Source organism: Fimicolochytrium jonesii, assembly GCF_025526975.1.
Source record: "Fimicolochytrium jonesii strain JEL569 chromosome Unknown EV422scaffold_8, whole genome shotgun sequence".
NCBI classification, from domain to species: Eukaryota; Fungi; Chytridiomycota; class Chytridiomycetes; order Spizellomycetales; family Powellomycetaceae; genus Fimicolochytrium; species Fimicolochytrium jonesii.
In genome coordinates, this window is record NW_026515675.1 from 291892 (window position 1) to 315946 (window position 24055).

At 54.1% G+C, this 24055-nt stretch overlaps 8 protein-coding genes and 1 non-coding gene across 9 annotated transcripts; 3 read left to right on the forward strand and 6 right to left on the reverse strand.

The window, feature by feature from the left end:
- Positions 1–42: 42 nt before the first annotated feature.
- On the forward strand, positions 43–3991 carry EV422DRAFT_614365 (uncharacterized protein; the record flags this gene model as incomplete). The annotated part of the gene is made up of 7 exons (XM_053073922.1): positions 43–463; positions 504–536; positions 1102–1643; positions 1715–1964; positions 2036–2212; positions 2277–2768; positions 2841–3991. Exons 1-7 carry the CDS (start codon positions 355–357, stop codon positions 3989–3991), a joined length of 2754 nt encoding a protein of 917 aa, XP_052926447.1. The 5' UTR covers positions 43–354.
- Positions 3992–4452: 461 nt separating this feature from the next.
- On the forward strand, positions 4453–7039 carry EV422DRAFT_414462 (uncharacterized protein). The gene is made up of 2 exons (XM_053067057.1): positions 4453–5258; positions 5334–7039. Exons 1-2 carry the CDS (start codon positions 4578–4580, stop codon positions 6693–6695), a joined length of 2043 nt encoding a protein of 680 aa, XP_052926448.1. The 5' UTR covers positions 4453–4577; the 3' UTR covers positions 6696–7039.
- EV422DRAFT_614367 (uncharacterized protein) lies at positions 6796–8555 on the reverse strand (the record flags this gene model as incomplete). The annotated part of the gene is made up of 5 exons (XM_053073923.1): positions 6796–7263; positions 7395–7409; positions 7512–7720; positions 7972–8028; positions 8441–8555. 5 exons carry the CDS (start codon positions 8553–8555, stop codon positions 7036–7038), a joined length of 624 nt encoding a protein of 207 aa, XP_052926449.1. The 3' UTR covers positions 6796–7035.
- A 2540-nt stretch (positions 8556–11095) lies between these two features.
- On the reverse strand, positions 11096–12721 carry EV422DRAFT_414511 (uncharacterized protein). The gene is made up of 3 exons (XM_053067058.1): positions 12072–12721; positions 11710–11737; positions 11096–11606 (listed from the first exon to the last, which is right to left on the reverse strand). The coding sequence occupies exons 1-3, from the start codon at positions 12534–12536 to the stop codon at positions 11329–11331; spliced, it is 771 nt and encodes a 256-aa protein (XP_052926450.1). The 5' UTR covers positions 12537–12721; the 3' UTR covers positions 11096–11328.
- A 1228-nt stretch (positions 12722–13949) lies between these two features.
- On the reverse strand, positions 13950–14023 carry EV422DRAFT_t66. The gene has a single exon. It is a non-coding gene; the product is annotated as a tRNA-Thr (tRNA).
- An 803-nt stretch (positions 14024–14826) lies between these two features.
- On the reverse strand, positions 14827–17372 carry EV422DRAFT_414540 (uncharacterized protein). Its single transcript, XM_053067059.1, has 5 exons — positions 16931–17372; positions 16729–16853; positions 15814–16652; positions 15608–15745; positions 14827–15525 (listed from the first exon to the last, which is right to left on the reverse strand). The coding sequence occupies exons 1-5, from the start codon at positions 17092–17094 to the stop codon at positions 15070–15072; spliced, it is 1722 nt and encodes a 573-aa protein (XP_052926451.1). The 5' UTR covers positions 17095–17372; the 3' UTR covers positions 14827–15069.
- Positions 17373–17423: 51 nt separating this feature from the next.
- Positions 17424–19177, reverse strand: EV422DRAFT_525469 (uncharacterized protein). Its single transcript, XM_053070054.1, has one exon. It carries the CDS (start codon positions 18919–18921, stop codon positions 17683–17685), a length of 1239 nt encoding a protein of 412 aa, XP_052926452.1. The 5' UTR covers positions 18922–19177; the 3' UTR covers positions 17424–17682.
- Positions 19176–22100, forward strand: EV422DRAFT_414626 (P-loop containing nucleoside triphosphate hydrolase protein). The gene is made up of 12 exons (XM_053067060.1): positions 19176–19502; positions 19591–19708; positions 19770–19914; positions 19985–20123; positions 20196–20363; positions 20425–20591; positions 20654–20736; positions 20796–20876; positions 20954–21221; positions 21285–21421; positions 21499–21580; positions 21658–22100. Exons 1-12 carry the CDS (start codon positions 19378–19380, stop codon positions 21780–21782), a joined length of 1638 nt encoding a protein of 545 aa, XP_052926453.1. The 5' UTR covers positions 19176–19377; the 3' UTR covers positions 21783–22100.
- EV422DRAFT_566472 (p25-alpha-domain-containing protein) lies at positions 22093–23668 on the reverse strand (the record flags this gene model as incomplete). Its single annotated transcript, XM_053072440.1, has 9 exons — positions 22093–22236; positions 22298–22348; positions 22462–22574; positions 22681–22833; positions 22922–22951; positions 23020–23101; positions 23177–23335; positions 23414–23502; positions 23575–23668. The coding sequence occupies 9 exons, from the start codon at positions 23666–23668 to the stop codon at positions 22093–22095; spliced, it is 915 nt and encodes a 304-aa protein (XP_052926454.1).
- Positions 23669–24055: the final 387 nt, after the last annotated feature.

The window sequence follows — 24055 nt, forward strand, 5'->3', positions numbered from 1 at the left end:
GGTGAGACGTTGGAAGGCTCGTTGACGCAGGTGACGCTCGAGTGCAAAGTTCGGAACGCGCGAGTGGGTGTTCGACCTGGAGTAGAGCAAGCTTTCCAAAGGCCCGTTGGCTGCAAGACCTTCTCAGATGACTTTTGCTGCAGGGTCTAAACGACGAATGCTTGGAAGCTATCATATGTGGGGAATGAGTAAGCTTGCGAGCGTTGGATGCGGCGTACACGGTATGAGAAGTGGACACACAGTAGCTGCCCGAAAAGGGCATTGGCTGGACAGTGACCGTCAGCTGAGAATTGCATCCGCGGCGGCGTCCTTCGACACGAGACTCATCATAGTGTAAGACACGGGGAATCCTTCATGTTCCTTCAGGGCCGCACAAATGTACCTCGTTCGCAAAGGGTCAACATTCGTCGGCGGCCCCACTACGGACCACTCCTAATAGCAATGGATTTCCCTTACACAGGAGGTAAGGTTTTTCCCGACCGCACAAAACCTTGAACCACCAGGTCCAACTTCGGCGGTGAGGCTGTGGTGGGAAGGTGAGGGATACCTCAACGATGCAGCGTTATCGGGTGTCTCCAACCGTCCCAAAGTCCAGGAGGACATTTATTATGCACATCCTCAAATCCCGCAATGGGAATGGCCAAAGTCTAGGCCCTGCACCGGGTCGACGGACTCCGGATCAGGGGCAGCGAGAATAGGCCCTTTTTGGTTGTCCTTTGACTCGTTTCCTAATGTCTAAATGTGGAAATGGAGGCCGACCCGGGGTTTATCCTGCAAACATGTTGGATCTGGATATTGGGTTAGCTGAAGCCGTCCCGTCGGTATTTCCCACGCTGTCCCGCACACACGGCGAGACGGCGCTCACCTAGGCGCCTGCCACTCCGAACGGAAGGTGGAGGGCGAATGCTGCCGGAACATGTACGAGCGAACAACGTAACCCACACCCACATACTGTGCCCCTCACAGTTCCCGCACCGGCAGCCGTTGGCACCTGCACGTTGGACTCGCACTCACTGGAGTATCGCCTTGTCACAGCGCCGCTTCGTTCAGCAATCGGCTGCCGACCGGACCTTCGAAAGCTCTCCACTCGGGGCTAACCAGAAAGAGGCTTCGTAGTTGAATTGCCTCCTTGGAGTAAGCTCGCTCTATTGGCAGCTCAATCTCTCAGCGTCGAACCGGGTGACGCTAAAGTAGCGGACCAATCGACAAATCTCTGCGAGGGAAGCTCCCACAGGACTGTGCTGTTGGCCATTTACCGCTCGAACTTGGAAGACAGATACGCCGTTGGACTCTCTGAGAGGTATAGGGCAAAGGACTGGCTCTTCTCCGATGCTGCGACCTCTGCGGTCGTCGCAACGGCTACCGTCGTTTTGGAGCTGCCTGGCAGCGAGTGCAATATGTTCACTCTGGAGTTGCCTTCCCGGTCATGCGGCCCGTACGGAAGGTACCGTATCTGGGCCCACTCCCCACGGCGAGGGTGGGAACACCAGCTGATTGAATTTTTTGTGCTTTGCTTAGTTGCGGTGCTGGTAAAGCCATTGTTCGACACCTCTGCCACGGACGAGCTTGCTCTGTATACACAGTTGACACAACAGTTCCAAAAGGATACCGGCATTGCTATTACAGTGTCTATGGGTGTGACGGTAAGCGTATTGGGTGTTGCGTTACCTGCGTCCTCAGCGAACCACACTTCTGAAAGCCTTCATCTCTATAGTTCAGTGCCGATCCAGCAGCCTATTACCAAACCGCGAAAAAGTACATTGAGGATCATAACGATGTTTACGATATCATCGCATTGGATCAATCATGGCTCGACACCTGGCCAGGAAATAAGTACTTCGTAAACCTTTTCAAGGACGAGATCAGTGGAACGAACTCCAACATGACGGATTTATTTGCCTCTCGTGTTTTAAACGACGAGAATGAGGCAACGACGGAAGCGGACTCCTCGCCTGATGGCTTAAGTATGTGCACCACGGCATCCTAACGGTTGGTTATAGTCTCACAACGCTTACCGAGCTCTTCCCCTACGCAGTGGCGATACCACTCTGGAACGACTTCTCTGCATTGTTCGCGCGAAGCGACTTACTCACCAAGTATAACATAAGCATCCCCATTTCTTACCAACAAATGGTGGAAGCGTGTCAAAAGATTCTACCGGCGGAGCAAGTGAATCGGCGCTCTTTGCAGTGTTTCGTGTCTGGCATGATAGGTAAGTGTGTTTTCCCCCAGCGATGCGTTTCCGCAGGAGAAGTTTATTGACAGCCCCATTTCAGGTCAGGAAGTGGTGGATTTCATGGGCGAGCTTGTTTACAACAACAACACCACTCCCTTGATAAACTTCCCACAAACGCCGACCTTTGACACAGGGAAGAATGCTGCAATGTTGAATCAATTCAGGTCTTGGATCGTAGACTCGCACTTCATGACGGAACGTTCAATGCAGTACGACTATGGAACCGCACTGAACATATGGACCCTCGGCGACTCCGTATTCTATCGAGGGAAATTCTCCTCTCTGCACCAGACATATACCCAATGGCAAGGGAAAGGATGGGTCCCGGCGGTGATACCGGGGAATAGTCCGAATGCGGAGACGCAAATGTACTCGACGCCTGGTGGGTATCACCTCGCGATGACGAAACATGGAGAAAACAAGAACGATAGCGCTGTCGCGGAAGCCTTACTCTTCTTGACTGGGCCTGTCGTACAGAAGGAACGAGCGCTTCGTTTTGGGGCACCTCCTAGTCTCAAATCATTATCCGCAGGTATAGATTCGTTCCCTCGTTGTGCCTTTGTTGTTTGAAACCTTGCTGATATCACGTTTCTTCCGTTGATAGACCCGGTGACATGCCAGGCTACGAATTGCACCATCACCCCATTCCTGATCGATAAGACATCGTCCCCCAATGCAGCACCTTTGTGGGTCGAGGCCTCCGCAGCAATGGCCCCTTGGTTTACGAAGATTTTCGACGGGACGGTGGATCCAAAAACCGGCCTGGCAAGCGCAAAGATTGCGGTCCTCGACGTATTTAGTGGGGCGGACTCGGGTCTTTCCACCAAAGCGGTGATTCTTCTGGCGGTCCTCATCCCAATCGCAGCAGTCGCCCTCTTGGTAGGAGGGTTCCTTCTATACAGGAAGAGGCGGATACGAAACAGTGAGAGAGAGCGGAAAATCGAAGACTTTGAAATTGCGGCGAATGCAGGTTCGGGGACACCGGAAATGTCGCAGACGACGACCTCCGATGCTACGCGTATGAACTTCTCAACACGGCCCGCTCGCTCGGCGCGGGACCCGGCGAAGCCTGCCGATCTGAACCAGCGCGTGATGGACGCCAAAACAGCGGGCGCGACCGCAGCCGCAGCAGGCGCCGGGATTGTCGCAATTTCCACATCACCAAGCGACGCGGAGAACCACACCAGCGACTTGCCAAATCGTGGAAGGGACGGTGAAATCATGACCGGTGACGAATCCAGCGGCCACGTCCGGGGTCGCGGCGGGAACCGCACGTCGTCCAGCGACATGGTCCAACGGTTCACAGTTATCCACCCTTACAAACCAAAACTGGCGGACGAGATTGAGCTCAAACCAGGCGACGTTGTATCGGTCCGTCTCGCCTACGACGACGGCTACGCATTCGGGCAGAACGACCGAGCTTACGCGGCCGGTGTGTTCCCGCTGGCATGTCTCCTACCCGTCGGCATGGAACTCGGGCTCCCCTCGCGGCTGGAATCCGGCGCATCTAACGTGCAAGCCATGCAACACGCGCCGGAGAAAGTGGACTCGCTGGAGATGTTGCTGCTGAGCGGGAAGATCACGGAGGGCACGTATCTTGCTTTGAGGAGAGAGCAGGAGGACGAGATGAGGACGCAGCGGCAGATTGCGGCGCTCAGGGAGCGGTTGGCTGCTCCGAATCTGGAGGAGGCTGAGAGGAAGAAGTTGCAGAAGCGGTTGGATGAGATTGAATTGGGGATTGATGATGATGATTAGACGTTCGCGGACTTTACCAACACCACAATCAAAGCGCTTTCCGCCAGTCAACTCCACCCCGCTTTGCGTCTCCTGAAGCTAAGCACCTTCCCCGCTTTCCCTCTCATCCCTCCCATCCCCCTCTCTCTGCAACATATACCCTCACCCTCCAGTAGTTTCTTTTTATATATAACTGCCACTCGTCTCCCTACCCGTCCTTCATACGTTTTTGTTATTGTACCTTCCATACATCATCATCTAATATCTGCACAACACCAGGTTTTTTTTTGCTGTTTATGGGACCAAAGGCATTGTGTCGGATCTACTGCCTATCCACGCGTTTCCATTGTCCAATGTCCATGGTCGCGGGCGGTTGGCGTTCGTCAGTTGCGAATATGATGAGGAGTCAATGGGCGAGCGGCCGCAAATTTGACGCCTGCGGGAGGATCATTGCGCGGCCGCATTCGACAGGCAGCTGTGAACTCCCTCTCGCGGCAACAGCCTCCTCCTGCAGAAAACTAAACCCTCTCTTGTTGGACAGCTGCACCCTGACGACCCCACTGGAGATAGATAGAGCATAGCCAGAGAGACGGCACAGGTATTGCAAATGGGCCTTTCAACAGGAGTGATTGCTGCTATCGCAGTCGTTCTGGGCTTGCTGGTCGCCGCAGTCGCCCTCGCCCTATACCGTCGCCGCAAAACTCAACTTGGAAGCAAACCTCGTTCGCTCTCTGCTGTGGAGCAGGGAAATGGCAGGAGTACACCGCTGGGACCCGTCCGACGGTCTGTGAGTTGGAAGGCTGTGGAGAAGGATGCCCAAGTGAAAATAAGCACCACCCAAGCACCTGTCGCACCTGCGGTCGATGTGACCACTTCAGCGCCCTCGACAAATTCCAGCGAGATGCCCAATTGCAGCACCACCAACCTCCTCAGTTCCGCTGCCGTCCACGCCGGAACCGAGTCTAATTCTACTCCCCTCGAAAACCGACCAACGTCACCGACGGTCGAACCAAAGACGCCTGAACCTGCCACCCCCCAAACTCCCGAACCACAAACATCAAAGACGCCCGAACCCCCAACTTCGGATTCCCCACAACCGCCTCGCTCGGTGAAATCCAGGACAAACAGCCAGAAGACTCTGCGATCGGACGTGGACATTCCTGGCCGGTCGACTAGTCATACTGCAAGTAAGGAGGATGAGGTGCAAGTCCCCAGTTTGAAGGGGATGGTTGCTGCCGGACACTGGTTCAAGCGATCAAAAGCTGATGAAGTTGCTGTTAAAGTCGGGGTAAGTGAAGTGGCGGCAAGAATGCGAGAAATCATTCTTCGAGAGGATCGGTCAGCTCATCCTATCAATCTGCAGGACGCCATCACAGTCTACACAGTCTACAAAGACGCCTGGTGCTTCGCAATGAATTGGAGTTCTGGCCAATCCGGAGTCATGCCCGTCGCAGTCGTATCTCTCGACGAAGCGACAAATCTCTTGCAAAGATTCCCGCCCGTGTCCGAAGACCTTCTCCCGCCCGGTGACGCTGTTACCCCTCCACCAGCAAGCAAAGCCAATCCACCACGCAGATCCACCGACAGCCACCGCGCGGTGGTGGTGTCACCCCAGCGTTCTGAGCGGTCCGAGCTCAACCGATCGTCGTCTCTTCTGTACAGCTCGCCACCGATTGCCCGACCTGCCCCGCTGCCCTCCGTCGCATCCTCTGCCATGTCGAGTCATTGGGGCGCGCAAGGTGTGCGTGGGACCGACAGAAAGTTGTACAAATTCCCTTCTCAGCAGTTCAGATCGACGGTCTCGTTGATCGACAACCAGCAATCACCATCGCAGAAGTCTCCGTACCATATGGCGGGGAACAAGCAGTACCGACCGGATTTCCTCCGGAGTGCGGACAGCTTGCTACCTAACAACAGAGGGATGCCGATGACGCGAGCTGTTGCCTCAAATGCACCGGGGACGCCAGAGTCGGGAATCTCAAGTCTCGCTGCGAGTTACTTTGCCGCCATCTCCCAGCTCGAAGAAAACGACGCAGACGAAGCCGCCGCAAAGCAGCTACAAGCCACAGCATCCGACCTTGCCGAATCCGTCACCGCAATCTCAGACCTGCAGTCCGACAGCGGCAGCAAAGACCCCGGAGCACAGCGGAGGGCACGGCAGCTTGTCACAGAAATTAAACGCATCTCCCAACCCAGCGTACGACGAGACGAGCGCCGAAAATCCATCGTCGAGTTGAGATCCGAGCTGGAAAAATTCTTCGACGACGTGTTCATCGATGCTGCGACGACGGCTGGCGGGCCTCCTCCGCCGCTTCCGGAGATCCCGGCTGTGTACAGGCAGGAGACCGCGCTGGTTACGCCTTCACCCGCCCCGCCGGAGCCCCTCGCTCTGCTCCCGCGGCCAACATCGACATCACCTCCCCCGGCCCAAGACCTCTCACAAGCAAACGAGACCGCGCCAACATACCCAACAACAGAAGACGACGATACACCCCTCTCCCAACTTGCTCCATCTGTCCTCCCCCCTCGGACACCGTCACCATCCCTCACACCCCCTCCCCCGTCCTCGTCCCCGCGCTCCGTCTCCCCGCATCAACGGAACCCGTCGGATGAATCAACAGGCTCGGTGGTTGTGAATCATGCGGTGCGGCAGGGGAGCAGTATGGATACGTTTAGACGGTCGGCGTCGTCCGCGTCGCCTGTTAGTACTGAGAGTACATTGTAGAGAGACGCACCGCTCTACAGTCATCTATAAATCCCCCTGCATGTTCCAAAAATTTCGGCGTACAACACTTTGAGGGAAATTGTTTTGACACACACTATAGAGATAGATAGGTCATACCGTAGATAGATTCATTTGATAAATGTACAGAATTTGTTTCATCAAAAGTGTTCGACATTGATAATATTGACTTTTCGACTCGCTTCATGCTCGTACGAGGAAGGACATCTCGAATGTGGGAGGATATACGATCGTGTCTCCCAGTAATGGCCGTACGACATGGACCTGCCTTTGCGAATCACTATCGCCTATTGTAATTTCACTGAAGATGCCTTCACCTTGACTAGCCCCCACGAGCATTCTGTCCATCAGTAACGGAAACGCATTCCGCTCTGTGTGCCATTGGCCTCAACCACGTCATTTCGGCCATTGGACGGATCGGCCCTGCCCATCTGTTATGGACAAGGACTACCGGGACAATGACCCTACCCTTCACATTCAAGACTCTAGATAGATGGACCGAACGGTGATTGAATAAAGCTTCCGGGATATGCACCCGCTTCTCAAATTCCTAGGGCCCTCCTTGCGTTGCTCAATAACAGCAAGAGGATTTAACAGAGGATCAGACACGGACCTACCCTCCTCCTCCCATCTGGGGCTCGTGTCTCGGGTAACATTACCAACCACGAAATGCACACGTACTGTACCTCTCCGTACCTTTCAAGAAGTGTCTTCATGACTAGCTGCTTCAAGAATAATGAGTGTACTCATGTCTCGGGTGAAATTACCAACCACGAAATGCGCACGTACCCCACGGACCTTCCAAAAAGTGTCTTCATGGCTACTGTAGCTGCTTTCAGGAATACTGAGTGCACGAGGAAAGCGGTAGGAAAGCCGCAGTTTGAGACCCAGCTCGATACGCGAGGGGATCTGGTGACCATGCTTGAGGGGATTGGGAGGCGGGGCCGGGGGCGGGATATGCCGAACAGCAATGTCCCTTTGAATCTCCTGAAGGAGACGGACCGGAGCTGCAGGAGAGGTAATTGAAAAGGTGAATCGGAGTCCATGACACACTGATTACGCCCGGTAACGCGTGCAAACTCGGAAACAACGCGAGCTTTGACGCGTGCTTAATCAGCAAGTCGACGCTTGTTGAACCTCAAACCCTCAGTGTATACATACTTGTGTGGCCGGTCTCCAACTATACGTAGTCAATGGCCGCAAGTACTTTCTTTCATTGGTCTCGGATGTTTGGCACCCGTCACTTAATCATGCGTACTGAAGATCGTGTCTTCCCGCTCTGATGCTAACCAGCTCTTCCTGGCCTTCTTGGAACCTACCAATGTGGTCCATCACAGGACTATATTTTAATCGCAACGCTTAGTTCCCTCGTGCACTTAGACTCAAACCAAAGAAAAGCTTAGCGGCTTTTGGCGGGCGCGTGCAGTGCACTCAAGGGCTTTGAAATACATGGATGCATATACCAAGTCACATCATGTTCACTGCATCTCAAGAGACAGATTTACGGCTCGTATCAGGTCCTTCGTACAAACGCTCTGTGCTCAGTCGACGGGAGAAATCTGCCACTCACACTGTACGACTTTGATATATCATCACTCACTCCTTGGGTATCGTGCGTGTACAGATGGGGCATCAACCCCTTGAGGTGGTGATGGGGGAGTCGATACAATCCTTGCGCGATAAGCCAACTCCGATAATTCCACCATCTCGCTTCTGAGAACACTCACATGTATGGGCACTGGGATCTAGCCAGTGCGGAACATGCCCCTCGTCTTTTGTTCCAAAGAAAGGCACAGGATGCCATTCCAGTGGAAGTTGGATATGCCTCGGGCCAGGACACATAGTGTACATTTACCTTCCATCCAAAGACCTTCGTTCTGGTTCCTCTTTTGAACCAGCTTGGATGAATGATTAAGCCGGAAACGATAGGACGATCGCTCTTTTATAGCCCAGTTCACACGCACAACTCCCTTACCGGAATTGCGCGAGCGGGCTAGGCACGACGCTGAACAGCTTGGAGGTCCGGATTCCGGTTTGCACCTTATTGCCATGCTTCGCGTTTCTTCTCTGGTACCTTGTACTTACGTATCAGGGGGAAATCCCGAAGTGTGTGCTGATCCTTTTTTTTTTCCGGCCCGCAGAACAAAATAACGCGTGAACACCGTGAAACGCGAAATGGACGCGTGCTTAGTCAGCCAGTTGGTTGCCGCTTTCCTACACTTTGCCGACGACTCACGCCTACAGTATACAGGACGGATCAAGATAAGTATCATGTAACCCCCGGCAGGCTCTATTACGCTGATTACGCCCGGGGTGCTTCCCGGAACTCTGCATTTGCTGGTGCGGGTCGGGCGACATGCTGACCAGCTTGGCCGTTCCTCTCTGCCTTTCTGAGGCATCCAGTCTCAAGTGGGAAGTGGAATCCGGGAGAAAAACATTGAATTCAGGCCCAGGGCCACAGAATGCGTACGATTGCTGAAAACGCCAAACTGACGCGTGCGTAGTCAGCAAGTTACTTTCGTCGGCGTTGGACTTTTGCGAAACTTTCTCAACGTCTTTTTCACCACTACCCAAGAAACCGGGCGTCGCTCTGAAGTGCTCTACATACACACGCGTTTTCGCGGAATCCTGCTTTTGCGGGAGCAATGCTGACCATCTCAGGGTCCGCGTTCGCTGCGTCATGCATCTTGCACTATGGTCCTCGGGGGGAGAAAAAGTAGCGCGGACTCGAGTTTGGGAGGCAACTTGGGAATTGAGGTCGAGGGAATGTTTTCTTCAGAGCCATGTCCGGATAACGGGTGACAACGCGCGTGCTAAGTTAGTTGAGGCTCTACTCCAGAGACTGCCTACAAGCGAATGGAGATTGAGACAGCAAACATGCCTGCCTTTTCGTGCGCGGTGCCAAAACGCAAGGCGTCCCCACCGGATTCTCGACTTACATAAGTATTCCGGGGAAAGGCAATCGTTTCTTGTTCCTCTCGCGAATATATATGTACCGCCCGACGCGTGCCGATTGGGAATCTTGAATTACGGGAGCGTGCCGGGCCAGATGCTGAACAGCTTTCATTCGAATTTTTTTTTTCACTTTGTCAATCATGTCCCTCCCTCTGTAAATTTACTTTTGTCTGATCCTGGGCAGTGGGGGTTGCGGGATGGAAAATGCAGGGAGCTGGGAATCTATGTTCAGCGGGAATAGTCAGAAACGGCGCGCTGAACAAAACGCCGCCAGAACTTTGAAAACGCGTGCTTGGTCAGCCGAGCAAGTGTCGCACATGCATATACAAGTGCAAAGGACGACTGCCACGCCCGCCTAAGGACGAATGGTCTCCCGTACTGCAGTGATACCAGATCGTGAGCCAATTCACCGTGGGGCATCGAACGTACGCGGGCTCACCTTATTCCCTTCGTGGTTATGCCTCGGCCAGTTTCGCAAAGTGCACGCTTACATTCTCTACACGTCAAGCCTTCAAGTTGTGTCTCACACCCTCCGCCAGCAAGCTCTTGGTACACTGGTCGCGCTTTTATGGCAAGACACTCCCGGCAGAATCGCGCGAGCGGGGCGTCCCATTTCTTTGATGCTGTTATTTCTTTGAAGCGTTGCCCTGGTCACCAGGCCTGAAGGGCGCCGGGGGTCAATGTAGATTGGAGTTACGTCTTAAAGGGGAAACTTTTAGAAAGTGCTCAGGTGTTGCGAAAGCCAAAAAAACGCGTCTGAACGCGTGCTTACGTAGTCAGACTTCTTGGCCAGTAACCTGAAAAACTGCGGTCAAGGACCCCACTCTGAGTCCGAATTTAGTCTCATACCCTCCAGCTTTGATGTCCAAATTGCGCGAGATACTGGGGGACATAGGAGGGGGGCATAAGGGAGCATATGGAGAGCTTGGGACTTTAGGCTCCCATGTCGGATGTTTCAGGGGAAGACGTCGAGAAAACGCGTCCTTCGACTCCTCAGTAAGACTGTAAGCAAAACAGCATGAGCATATGGACATGTGGTATCCCCTGGCCCGAGTTCGACCCGGTTGACTAGTCTCCTTACACAAAACTCTGAACCCTGCCCCCGCTCCTCTCCCCCTCGTGCTCCTGCCCCTCTCCTGCTCCTGCCTGTCCAAGGAAACCAACGCGGGACCAGTCCCGGCGTCATAAATTGCCTCCCCAACCGCTGGGGCCGCGGAGGTGAGGGGCAGAAGGCTTGGGGCCAAGAGGCTTGCATGGAAGAGGCTTGCAAGAGCTCCTTTTCGATTTCAACGTTGTCTTGGCCACGTTGTTTGCACATGGCCGCTGGCGCGGCGCTAGCGAGGGATGAAGTAAAGCAGTTCGCTGCCATCGAGTCGCGTCCGCGGCGCGTCGACATTTCGACCCTGTCCCATCTCGACGCAGTGTTTCCCACCACGATCCAGTTTTTTTTTTTGGAATATACAGTAAAAAAGACTCACAAGGTTGATGCGCTAACGCAGTTTGCTTCGAGACTGGAGCCTCAGCTCGTGGTGTGGTATTTGTTCCAAAATGTAGGAGTGTGTACAAATATATATATAAAGATGCGTTCTTCTCCAGGGAAGAACCTTCTCCGTTCCCTCACGTCACGACGATCTACAGAGAGGCAGGCGGGCGGGGGTCCTTATTGCTGACCCTCCCTGACAAGCTTAGAGATCTCACGGTCAATCTCAGCAGCCTGGTCGTTCTTTCCCTCGGACTGAAGCTTGGCGGCATCGTGCTTGAGGGCCTCTATTTGGTCGTCGAGCTCGATCTTCTCGTCCTTGTTGGCCTTGTGGTGGGTTCCCTCCTTTGCGGGGTGCTTTGCGGAACCGGCGGTGTGCTCCTCGACCTTGTCAGCGAGGGTTGTCTCGGTGACGTGCTTGCTGGACGGGGCCGAGGCGTTGTCGGGGCGGTCGGTGTCTGGGAGAAGGAGAGGAAGAGAGTTGGGTGAGATGGGGGTATTCACAACGCTACGGAAGCCAACGCCCGAGCTCAGTGGGGAGTTGCAGCTGGATGTACTTACAGTGAGGGCCGCCGGTGTTTTCGGTGATCTTGGTCATGTTGATAGATGGGTGGGTGGGTGGGAGGGTGAGTATTGAGTTTGTGGGATGTGTGTGTTATGAAGAGCGAAGAGGGGCGGCAGCGAGGGAGTGCTTGCCTTTTGTACTGCATGTAGGCCGGCCTGCGAAGTGCACATTACCCCAGGGGCTTCGCGAGAAGGGCAGAGCCCCTTCAGATGTGCTCTGATGTCATGCATGCCATACGCAGTAAACTCAGTTGTAAAGGGGACTTTGCATGACGTGCTGTCACCCAGCGAGCCACGCAGCTTCGATCTCGAGTCCTTTGACAGCATGCGCTTTCCGCCCCCCACTCATCATACAGTACCCAGGTGGCTGTGCTCGGCAAGAAACCCGTGAGGTCAGGCAGGGAATCCAGCACGCCCAGCAGAGAACCAGGCAGGGAATCCTGCAAATTGAGCAGGGAATCGTGCAACTCCAGCAGTCCCTTGATCGCCCCTTCCTTGAAGTTCCGCCCTCCATCGCCAGTAAATCTGGTGGTGGCCGGCAGAAACAAAGATCTGTCGAATAGGGGGTAGCGTCGGTTCTTGGGGAAGTCAAGCTGCTGGTCTCTCTCGATACCAGCGGTCACGAGGTCTCGGTGTCTGCTAGGGAACCCTCCATTCCCCTCACGGAGCCGCAGGCGACACGGGAACGGATGGAGAAATTTCAACCAACCGCATTCTGAAGAGGCAAGCAACGAAGTGGACCTTACCACGCCACTCCCAGAGTGTCCAATCTGTATCATCGAGTGCCCCGAAGTCTCACCGGAATGCACGCACACACTCTGCATCTCATCTCAGTGTTTTTTCCGCTTGGCCGACAACAAGAGCAAACATCCCGACTGCAGCTACGAACATCATAAAGTGGCTGTCAACCAAGTGACAAATGCCAAATGTGCGGGGTGTGGGCCAAAGGAAGAAGAGTTGCCATGTGGCTGGACCTACCCGCGACACGCTTATATCTAAGGCACGAAATGCAGGCAGTGAATGAAGGCACGGGATCTGGAGACTTTTCGGGAGACTGACGAGTAGAGAGAGAGCAGACTTTGCGTACACCGTTCAATGCAGCTGAACCATGCCGAGGGGCTCGATTAATCAGGACTGCCAGGTTCGAGCACCGTGAACAACGTGGCAACAGCGTTCTAAGGGGGAACGAATACCGATGGAACACAGAAGACGATTGTTGGGCAACTTGGCTGGTGGAGGGGATGTATGTGTGGCGCAGGATATGATCGGTCAGCACAATCGCTGCGACGCAAGACAAAACTGGGCATCCGTGGGTTCCTTTAAACTTGCCGACGCCCAGTTTGGTCTAGCCAGTGCATCTCCGGCGACTCAGATCATCGTAGTACGACAGAATCTGCAAACGAGATTACTGACTGGCTGATGTGGTGCTTGAACGCGGGATAAGAAGTCAGAGCTTTCAGCGCAGCCACCATCCAGCGAAGGCAAACACTCTGCACGTCGAGAACCCGACTACATTACCGAGACTGGTTAACGACGCCGAATGTCGCATCAGGATCCCGCAGCCCATCAAGAAGGCTTTTCGGCATCTGCGAGTCTGATCCCGGACGCAGGTCATGGGGCTTCTCGCAGGACAACCAGCCCTCGCCCCGCGTAGTAGTGTCGGCCCGGCAGCTGACGTCCTCAGTCCCGACATCCTCAGCGGTCGCCAGGCGTTGACCACTTGTGCATCAGACCTAAGCTGTGGAGTGTCTTCCGTTGCCGCTGATCTACGTCGGAGAGAAACTGCGGACAATGGGTTTGAGAGTTGGGGATGTTTCCAATCTCATCATGAGAGGAAGAGAGACCCGTGGTTCATCAGAACGCTTTATGCCGTCAAATTCTACAACAAAATCGATACTCCTCTGCCATTATCGACACCACCGTTGAAAATGCCAGCCCCGCGACACTCCGACCCCTATGGGATCAAAGAGAGTGCACTCGTAATGAGAAAAGCAGCTGCATCAACGGCGCATAGGAGTAGGGTAAAAGATGGTTGCCGAAACTCGAACGAGGACCGGAGCCTCCGAAATGTATTGCGGGGGCGGATTTCAGTGCAGTGACATGCCTCATGGGAGTCGGTCTAGCCTAGATCCAGTCAACACCATCAGTGTTCACATAATGAGTTTTTGAAGAACATGGAAAAAAGGAGGACACTCTTGCACTCGAATGTGACATCCACTGGGGATTTGCAAAAGAATTGCCCTCACCGAGATTCGAACTCGGGACCTTCTGCTTACTAGGCAGACGCTCTATCCAACTGAGCCATGAGGGCTGGTTGAATATGGCTGCGGGATGGACGTCCATGACTCCAGTGTGTGTCACGCTGTGGCGTTCCTGCCGCCTACGTCACTCCTACGCGTCCTTGCGTGGCTGCTTCACCTCTCCACTGCGTCCCTCCCTCTATTTGCCGCCCTGTGCAATTTGACTTCCAGCCTCCAAACAATCCCCAAGTGTCGCAAAACCTCGTCAGTCCACTTACGCAACGCTCGAACTCGCCTAATAATCACAAGTCGCTAAAGCACTATGTACTCCCGATCACTCTCCGCCGTCGCCCGTCGCATCCCAAGCATCGCCGCTCGACCCTTGCGAGCCCTGTCGACGACACCTCAACGACTCGATCTGAACAAAGATGCTCTGGCCAAAGGTCATCGAGCGGCCAAGATCGCTTATAACGAAGAGCAGAAGCTGAGGGGCGGGCATGATAATGATCACGGTGTTGAAGCTGGTGCGTTCTTCGATTTGGAGTGCTTTGCAACGAGCACGAAGGGGATAGCTAATATTTGTGACGTTTTTAGCGAAGAAAGGGCAGACGGGGCAGATTTACAGGTATGATTCCACGGACACTGTTATGTGGTGGATAGCACATATGTGACCCACGGCATTTGATTTGACAGCTATGCTTCTTCATTTTTCACAGTGACATGGCAAAAGCAGGAATGGACGCAAAGAAGCAGAATGACGGGCAACAAGCAACAAAAACGGACTCTAGCTACGTTTCGGACTCGGCTCCACGTAGGTTTTTGCATCTTTTACTTTGTTGACTTCTTACGTATTGACATCGGTCAAACTTCCACAGGGCCGATCATTGGTCTGGAAGACGAGCGCGGTGGTTTCAACCGCCCTGCCAGTGGAGGAGACTTCAAGAAGGCGTCCAAACAGCGCAAGTAGTGTACATCATAGCATTCAAAGGAAACGGATTTCAGCATAAGAGTGCGCAGATTTTGGGAATAGTGCGTGATTCCAATGTCTAATATCGAGCAAATGTCACACAATCGCAAACGACAAAGTCCGCCATGCAGCTGTGAACCGAGCTTCTCATCACTCTCTTGCCGGTGACGCCTTAACCACACTGCCCTTCGCCTTGGGCAACGGCGGCTTATATGCCGTCCTCATCTTCATCCTCTCCTCTCTCGACGGCAAGTTTCCCCCATTCCCTGCACCACCAGCATTCTGCCCCGGCCGCATTGCATTAGCCCTATACATCGCCTTCTGCTTCGACTCCTTGCAGAACGGTATATGTCTCGCAGCCGTGTCCTTCTGGAACCGGCGGCCGCAGTGCGTGCAAGGGACCAGGTCCGGGTCCACGTCGGTGGAGGACGCGGCGGCGGTGCCGGGGGCGAGGGAGGAGGAGGAGCGGTTGTTGGAGGTAGTGCTGTTTGTGCGGTCGAGAGGCTGGCGGGCGGCGCGCACCATTTGGATGAATTTGTCGTGCTTGAGACGCCAGTTGGAGGCGCGGGGTTTGAGGAGGGTGTCTTCGTGGCTGGCGGCTTTGCCCTGTGGGAAGAGTTGCTCAGTGTCCGGTCCTTGATGCGGTCAACGCAAATGCAACAGCGAAAGTTCGTCTTCCAGTCCATACCTTTCTGTCGTCAAGGATCGAGTTTGCCCTCGTCTTACTAGCATACTGCTCCAATTCCGTCCCCTTAACCCTCGCCTTCGTAGCATCATACGTCTTCCTGGGCTTCTTCACCTTCGCGCAAGCTCCCATATGCTTATCCTATAAACCAATTGAAAAATTAGCTCCCAAACCCACAGATCAACCCTACCCAGACCCAGAAGACCCACCAATCGATCTTGCTCCAAAAACTTCCTTCCACACATCAAACACGGTAACCGCGTATCCACATCCCCCGCGCCATCATCCCACTCCTGCCTGCCCTTGTTCGACTGTTCACGCACATCAGGCGCGGCGGGGACAGGCTCACGCGCCAAAGGAGCGAAATCACGCCAGCTGAAGTTGTTCGGGTCGTCGTCTTCTGTTGCGTGGGGGATTCCAATCGCTTTTTCTTGAACGGCGGGCGGTGGTGGGGGAGAATCATGGAATCTCTCTTGGTGCACGGGTTTGCGTCCCGGAGAGGCAGGCCACTCTTCATCTGAATGGGTGTTATACCTCCCCTCCTGCGGTGCGCGATGCGCTGCGTGATTCTGATTCTGATTCGGGTGCACACCCCCACTGCTCCTGGCCGCTCTCGTATGCGCGCTAGCAGGGTGCTGGGCGATGATCGTCTTCTTCGGGACGAACCGGCTTGCGCTTGCCGGCGTGTTGCTGTTGTGATGCATGCTCCCCCCGCTGGGGGTCGCGCCGTACCTATTCGGCGCATACTCGGCTGCGGCGGCCGCTGTCCTGCGGATGGGTCGGTCGTGAGGTGGGGATTCGTCTTCGAAGGGTTCATCATAGTGGGATGGATGCGGGTCGTCACGGTGGTGACGGGTGGGGCTGTAGTAGGACCGCTCCTCGTCGTCGTGGACGGGGTGGCCGCTGAAGTTGGGGGATGACGCCCATTCGGGTCTGTTGGCGAAGGGTTGTTTCGTTGGCGTGGCGGTGGAGGAACGGCCGGCGGTCGGCTGGGCGGGGCGGGAGGGGGATGAGAAGGGGGCTGATAGTCTGTGACGGGCGACTGAGTCTGCTCAGCGAAGGTAATGCATGGGATGTTAGACATGAAATAAAAGGCAGAAAGCTTGTGGCAACTGTGTACTCACCACCACCACCGCTTTTGCCACAACTCATCATGAAGCTCTGTCCCTCCGGCCCACCCGCAAACGACGGATACACTGATCCCGTCCGCGAGTTCCTGTTGCCGGTTCGCACACTTTTGCGCAAGCAGCTGTCATCAAGAAGGCGTCAGATGCTCCGCTAAATTCCCATACCCTTCATCCCCATGACTAATTCCCCCCAACTCACCTCCTCTGATGCGCCGGCAACGACGCTTTCGCAAACGTATTCCCACAAATATGGCACAAGCGGGCGTTGGCAGCCGATACGGGCGCGCTCTGCGGTTTAAAGCCGGAGGCAAACCCGTGTGGTGGGGTGGTGGATTCGCTGGGGTCGAGTTGGGTGGTCATCATGCCTGCTGGTTTTGCGGCGAGGGTGGGTTTGAGAGCGTCGGAGTAGGTTTGTGGGGCGTATGTTGGTATGTGAGCGCTGCTGGTACGACTGAATAGGGGCGACACAATCTGAATCGTCGATACCTAGATGTTGGACTTGAGTGAACCTGCTTTCCTTGCATATGCAGCTTCCTTCTGCAGGTGGTGGTTGTGAACAGCCCGGTCGGGTTCCTCAGCCGAAGGCATGGAGCGGAAAGTGCAGAAACGCGTCAACACCACACGGTTGCCTCACGCGTTTGCACGGACAGCCGACACACAGGCCACAAAAACAGACATTTAGCAGGTACGCTGCCGTAGATACTGCTTATGAGGACATAAGATTCACTAGCGCCGAGACAACTACCTTTATTGACTATTCTTTTCCAAAACTGGTGTCCACCCAAAAAAACATATGTATGATGCAAAAGTGTCGCACAATGAATGATATGTCTCGCCAAAGAAAGGCAATGAAAGCACGCTCAGCGACTCCACCCCGGGCCACGACGCATATCCCGTGTCCGTGCCAGTTAGAGCATCCTCCTCCCCGGTCCCAATTCCTCTCCTCCCTCACTACTTTCCAGGAAAGGAGACCGCATTCCCGCCATCCAAAGGCTCAAGCAACAACCCCTCCAATCCATCCCTCCGCCCCTTCCAATACATCATCTCAGCCGCCCGAATGAGTTTGATCTTCTCCTTTTCCCATTCGCGCTTTTCCAGCTCATACAAGGCCGCAACACGGAGGGCTTGTGACCGCGCGTCACTGTCAGGGGCGCGTTGCTGTTGGTGCGACGGGTGGGATGTCCCTCGTGTCGGGGATAGGATGAGATGTGTGCTGCTGCCGGGATACGGAGGTGAATGTGAGTGTGAGATGTGCTGAGAAGAGTCATAAATTGCCGAGCTGTCCATGTCGGCAAAAAGTGTAGGATCATCGCCGACGAGATCAAAAGACCGGTCGGTAGCTGATGAGTGTGAGGAGGTAGCTGGTGATGCCACCGATGGTTGCTGTGGTGCGGTATTTTTTTGTGTGAGAGGGTAATGCTGTTGCTGTTGCTGTTGTTGTGGATGATGAGTGGTGGATGTGGCGACTGTAGTGGTGGTTGTCGTGGTGGTTGTGGCAGGAGGTCCTGGGGGTTTGGGAGGCGGAGGGCCTACGTGTTTGCGGGATGAGAGAAAGAGCTTGCGGAGGGCGGCGTGTGGGCGGAAAAGGCTGAAGAAACTGACAAAGTACGATCGATAGCTTTCCTGTGGAGATGAATATAACCAGAAAGGTCGCATTATGTTAGCCCGAAAAACGTTCGGACTCGCCAGAAACCGAAGCACGCTGATTGTCGGAGTTGTTTCATCGACTTTTCCCGTCAAATCCTTCCCGACCCCTTCAAGCAAGACACTCACATAAAACAGCCAGATCGTGATCCCACCAACAAGCGCTACGACCGCATTGTATTTCCCCCATCCTCTCACAGCTACCCTACCACCACGAGCACCGGTCAGCCAAGCCATCGTATCGTCACCCGCCGCGCGCAACCTATTCCGTAGCGGCTGCGAGGCCGGATTCGTATGGAGCGCCGGCACTGATGACGGCTGTGGCAGCGCCGGAAGGTCTGCTTCGCCGAGGCTGGCGAGACTTAGCTTCCTTAGCTGCTGCTCGAACTCTGCTTGTTGGAGCCTGCGGTTCTGGAAGTAGCTGAGGAGAGCCAAGAGCGTCAGGCTCTGGAAAAAAGGAGGTGGGGAAGGGCGGAGAAGTAGGAGCAAGAGCGCTTGGGTGGGGCGGTAGAGGAGAAAGTCGACGAAGGCCCTCGGAAGAGACATGAGAAGGTGATAAGCCGCAAGTCCAGCAGACGGGGTTAGGATGGACGACGCTTGAAGAGACAGAAGGGTAGGGCACGCGGCTCCTGCTATGTCGAATGGTAACTGGTTACCGTAGGAGCCACCGGGAGCTACGGGGACTTCCTGAGACCTCCTGTCCGTGCTGTGGCGGATGGGCGTTGGCCTGCAAACGATGCTGCCGGGGTGACCAAACCGCCTCGGCTGCCTCAACGCGTCTGTTGCTTTCTGGACGGGCTCGCAAGGCTCGCACGGGTGACGTCCCTGGGAAAAAATACAGTAGAGGGGCAAAACGACCTTGACGCCTGAGGCCTCTTCTGGAGATTACCACAAACACAGGGTCCCCGACCTCTCTTTACAGTACCTTGCAGCATTTGCTTCGCTGTGGCGAACTCAACGTCTGCCTCTGTCGCCCGACTGAACCCGACGCATCTTCGCAAGATGGCACACGCCAAGAGCATAGTCAACCTCCCCACCGAGCTCCAACTGGCAAGGGAATGTGCCTTGCTGGGGAACTATGATACGGCGCTTCTCTACTTTGAGAGTATCCTCCAGAACATTCACCTGTATGTCAGTTGTTGTATGTTGCACAAAATGTCGACAAGTCACTGTTCCGCAAGAACTGCCCAACTCAATAGTCTGTGGGAACTATAGATACGCGAAAAACATAGCCGACCCAGTACTCCGAGACAGGTGGATCACAACACGGCAAGAGCTCAGCGTAGAGTTTCAGCTCGTCAAGGATATAGGCTTGGAGTTGGCGAGCTTCAAGGTGTGCTTTTGCATATGGGTTGCAACAGTCCATAACGGCAGACCGTCTGACGTTCTCATAGGAGCGATCACATAGCGGGATCTTTTCGCGGAGCAGAGGTGCTTTGGATGATGATTCGGGATACAGTGCGCCTGTCGATAAGGATGTGTGGCCGGCCCCAGATCCATTACCGAGGAGATCCGTGCCGCGAAAGTCTCGGACAAATGGTGCGTGCCTGAACTCATAGATCGATGGAGAGGGGAGAAGGATGACACCCATTTTCACCATTGAGAGCAGATGACGACACGTTACCATCCTGGGCAAAGAAGGATGTGAATACCAGCATTTCCGCAGCTCGGGGCGGTGGACAGCGAGGGAAAGCGGCCATCTCGAAAACGGTCGTACCAAAAGGTCGGGCGCCCGCTCCTAACACAAAGTAGGTGTTGCGCCTTGGGTCTGCTGTATCGTTTCTCAGTCATCTCCGATTCTGATCCTCATCGAATTTTAGGTCTGGCCCGGCGTCGAAAGGACCGGCTGGCACTGCATCACCTCCCCTAGGCAAGAAGCCTATGCGAAAAGCAGGGTCCCAATCGAATATGGTTGATCGTGCTGCAAAGGAGAAAGAGGACGCGAAAGCGAAGAACGAGGAGGAAGTGGATGAGAACGGAAGACCAGAGTATGAGGAGTAGTTTTACTACCGTTACTCGAGCAAACACCTCACCATCCGAACGCCACAGGTTCGACGGGTCGGGCTATGATAAGGATCTCGTCGAAATCGTCAAACGAGACATTTTACAGACAGCACCAAATGTCAAGTGGACGGATATAGCAGGGCTACGAGAAGCGAAAGGACTGCTGGAAGAAGCCATCGTTCTGCCATTATGGATGCCAGACTTTTTCCAAGGTACGGATTCGGATCAAGACGCTGACATGGAGCCCCCTGTAGCTAATATATATGGGGAAAAGGGATTCGCAGGCCGTGGAAAGGTGTGCTGATGACCGGCCCGCCCGGTACTGGAAAAACATTGTTGGCGAAGGCAGTGGCTACTGTGGGTATTCTAGACACTGTGCAACACGTGTACAAAGTTTTGAATGTCCGTGATCGTAGGAATGTGGAACCACATTTTTCAACGTGACAGCCAGTATGCTGACATCGAAATGGCGAGGAGATTCCGAGAAGATCGTTCGGGTAAGCTAATAGGGACTGCGCCATACTCACCAGGAGATTGGATTCGGGTTGGCACCACTAACCTCCTGCATCTCCAGCTACTCTTTGAAATGGCCCGTCACTACGCACCCTCCACAATCTTCATTGACGAAATCGACTCGGTCTGCAGCACGCGCGGCGAAGGCTCCGAACACGAAGCCAGCCGGCGCGTCAAATCCGAGATCCTCATGCAGATGGACGGGATCAGCGGGTCAATAGGGACCAACGCGGAAGGGGAACGCGAGCCGGTCGTAATGGTGCTGGCTGCTACGAATTTTCCGTGGCACATTGATGAGGCGCTGAGGAGGAGGCTTGAGAAGCGGATTTGTAAGTTCTTCCCAGCATTGTCGACAAGGGAATTGGGAACTAAACGGGAGTGTGGAATTGCAGATATCCCACTCCCCGATGAGGAAACCCGGCGAGAACTGTTACGGCTAAACCTGCGTTCCATCAAGATCGCGGAAGATGTAGTATTGGAGGATTTGGCTGGGAAGATTGAGGGATATTCTGGGGCTGATATCACCAACGTGAGTTGTGCCTGTGCATGAGAAAGCGTGTCATGGGACGCAGGCCATATAACGGCGCTTGCTCATCTCGATGAAAGATCTGTCGAGACGCCTCAATGATGAGTATGCGAAAACGGATCAAAGGACTGAAGCCCGATGAGATCCGGAGTTTGGCGAAAGGTATGGACACACACTTTCTCTCCAAAACGACACATCTCAAACTTCTGACACACTCCACGGTGTACTTATATCCACAGAGGAACTCGAGGCCCCAGCAACAAAAGACGACTTTGAAGCAGCGATCGCCAAAATCCAGTCGTCTGTCAGCCAGGCTGATCTCAAGCGGTACCAGGAGTGGATGGATGAGTTTGGATCTTATTGAAAGACTTTTCTCTATTGTTTGGAATTTGTCGTTCCCCATACTTCTGGACAGTCACACACACTTTGATTAGGCGAAACAATGTCCGGATTGTTTAGCTGGTTGTGCAAAAGACAGTTATCATCCACTCACGAAAGAAACAAAGACCAGAAACATAAGACCAGATGACAAGAAACTAGCTGAACACTGTTATCAAAGCAAACCCAAAAAAAAGAGGATACACGGAGGAAGAGAGGAAACGATATAAAGTCCATGGATCTCAGCAGAAAGCCCATATTCGCGCGCGCCAGACGGAAACGAGAGAACCAGCCGTTCAGCTTCGCAGAATCTGCGCCAAATCTTTAACGTCCCCGCCACGGTACTTTCCAGGCGCGCCGCCTTTAGCGGGCGAGTCGCGGCCTGCCAGGCCTTTGCCGGTGCCGTCGGCGTTAAAGCGTTGTTTGTGTGCGCCGGTGTACTATTGAGGTATGGGTGTGAGTGGTTTTGGAGAAGGATGGGAGACGGGAAGAAGGACTTACGCCGCTGCTATCGGTCAGCCTGTCAAAGACGGAACCCCCTTTGCTTGAGCTCTGTTATGCGTTTATGGGGATAAAATGAATCAGTCGACTGGAACTTTTTCTCTCGACAATTCCAATCCGATCATATTCAAAGACACATGTCCCGTGGAGAAAAAAATACTTACAGCGCCATACGAACTCGCCGCCGCAGCGTTACCGCCCCCAGCAGTCTTGGGCTTCCCCGCCAAGTTCGTGTTGGACCCCACTTTTGTGTTCTTGGGCTTGCTGGCTTCGCGGTCTGTAGTTCCTCAAAGAAACAAGAAGAATGAGACGTAAGATACAAAGGTCAGCGTCCAGTCACATTCAACCCCCCAGCTTTGTATGCATGAGAGACACTAACTAACCCAATCGCTCCGAGCTAGCCGTGACGAGGTTCGAGTGGGACCGCTTGGCCGAGGCGCCGCGCTCTTGCGGGTCGATGGAGACCGGCAGGCCGCGGACGGAAGTTTCTTCGCGGTTGGTGATTTGCGAGAGGTCGGCGGTTGCGGTGGGGCGGTCTGTGAGGTGTGAAAAAGGGGGGCGGATTTATGAGTTTAGTAATGTGATGGGGAATGGTATGGGAAGGGGTGAAGAGTGACGACGTACCTCGGCCGGCGGCTCCGCGACCGTGTCCGGCTATCAGTTTGGGAAAAACATCACAGGATTGTCCGGACACCACCATTGCCTAAGATTGAAGCTCTCACCATCATCAAAACGAAGCTTATGAGTGCCAGTATACTTCGAAGTGTCCGTCAACCGATCAACAATAGCGTCGCTCTTCGGAGCCTGCACAATCAATCCAGTCCAGAGCATGTAAATTCACATGCCCTCGCCAACACCAATCCCCATCAAGCCTCTTACCGTCCCCGTAGCAATTGGCCCTCCACCCTTCTTCAAAATCAGCCCAATAACCGCATCCAACGCATCGCGCCCTTGCTTCCCGGTCTTTTTCTCGGCGACGAGGGTCAGACCTTCTATGAAGCCGTTCCAGTCGATTTTGCGCGCGCCCTTGGGTTTGACCTGTGCCAAATGGGAGGATGTGTTAGATTTTCGGGGTTGTGGGAAGATGGGAATGGAGGCGATAGATGTTTACGGAACCTTGTTGAAGACGATATCGACGTCGGTTGAAGTGACTTTCTTGTTGTCAATCAGTTTGTTGTCGCGGGCGAATTTGGCAAATTTGGCTCCTAGTATCAAGAAAGTCATCAGAATCCTTCAACGCCAAGACACACGCACCGCATGCTAATCATGAAACCCACCGTCCATGGTATTACCCCCCGCCTCGCCGGTGGCAAGGTTTCGGTTGCTGCCGAACGCGCAGAATGCGTCAAAGATTTCACGAAGGTCTTCCATAACTGCTGATGTTCGTGGTAGAAATGCGGTCAGAAAGGCTTGTGGGCGAAAGGGAATTCAAGGAAAGCGGGACGCAGGTAAATCCGATGTGATTTTATGAGGGAGGGATTTGCAGGGCAATGAAGGAAAGCTCTTCGTGGCGAAGAAGATGTCGGGCCGGTGCTTACGTGAGGAACTGACAGCGCGTCACAGGCGTTTTCGAGGCAAGAAAGCGCACGAGACTAGAACTGTCTCCGGAATATGCGTTTATTCGCATCATGGATGCGAAAACTTGGTCTATGGGATCTATCCTTGCACATGAAAATGGCCGGCCTGAACAACAATGCATCCTGAAATTTTAAAGCCCTGGGAGGCGGAAAGTGCCCTCAGCCGTGCAACCACATTTCT

Excerpts from the sequence above, each read along its gene's own strand:
- EV422DRAFT_414462 (XM_053067057.1), top strand. The coding sequence starts at position 4,578 with ATGGGCCTTTCAACAGGAGTGATTGCTGCTATCGCAGTCGTTCTGGGC. Across the intron at positions 5,259-5,333 it reads AAGTTGCTGTTAAAGTCGGG|GACGCCATCACAGTCTACAC; the intron begins GTAAGTGAAGTG and ends ATCAATCTGCAG.
- EV422DRAFT_414511 (XM_053067058.1), bottom strand. The coding sequence starts at position 12,536 with ATGCAGAGTGTGTGCGTGCATTCCGGTGAGACTTCGGGGCACTCGATG. Across the intron at positions 11,738-12,071 it reads TGCCGAGCACAGCCACCTGG|ATCACCGAAAACACCGGCGG; the intron begins GTACTGTATGAT and ends AACATGACCAAG. Across the intron at positions 11,607-11,709 it reads AAACACCGGCGGCCCTCACT|ACACCGACCGCCCCGACAAC; the intron begins GTAAGTACATCC and ends TCCTTCTCCCAG.
- EV422DRAFT_414540 (XM_053067059.1), bottom strand. The coding sequence starts at position 17,094 with ATGATGACCACCCAACTCGACCCCAGCGAATCCACCACCCCACCACAC. Across the intron at positions 15,746-15,813 it reads TTTTGGAGCAAGATCGATTG|GATAAGCATATGGGAGCTTG; the intron begins GTGGGTCTTCTG and ends ATTGGTTTATAG. Across the intron at positions 15,526-15,607 it reads CGATCCTTGACGACAGAAAG|GGCAAAGCCGCCAGCCACGA; the intron begins GTATGGACTGGA and ends CTCTTCCCACAG.
- EV422DRAFT_525469 (XM_053070054.1), bottom strand. The coding sequence starts at position 18,921 with ATGTCTCTTCCGAGGGCCTTCGTCGACTTTCTCCTCTACCGCCCCACC.
- EV422DRAFT_414626 (XM_053067060.1), top strand. The coding sequence starts at position 19,378 with ATGGCACACGCCAAGAGCATAGTCAACCTCCCCACCGAGCTCCAACTG. Across the intron at positions 19,503-19,590 it reads ATCCTCCAGAACATTCACCT|ATACGCGAAAAACATAGCCG; the intron begins GTATGTCAGTTG and ends TGGGAACTATAG. Across the intron at positions 21,222-21,284 it reads GAGGCTTGAGAAGCGGATTT|ATATCCCACTCCCCGATGAG; the intron begins GTAAGTTCTTCC and ends GTGGAATTGCAG.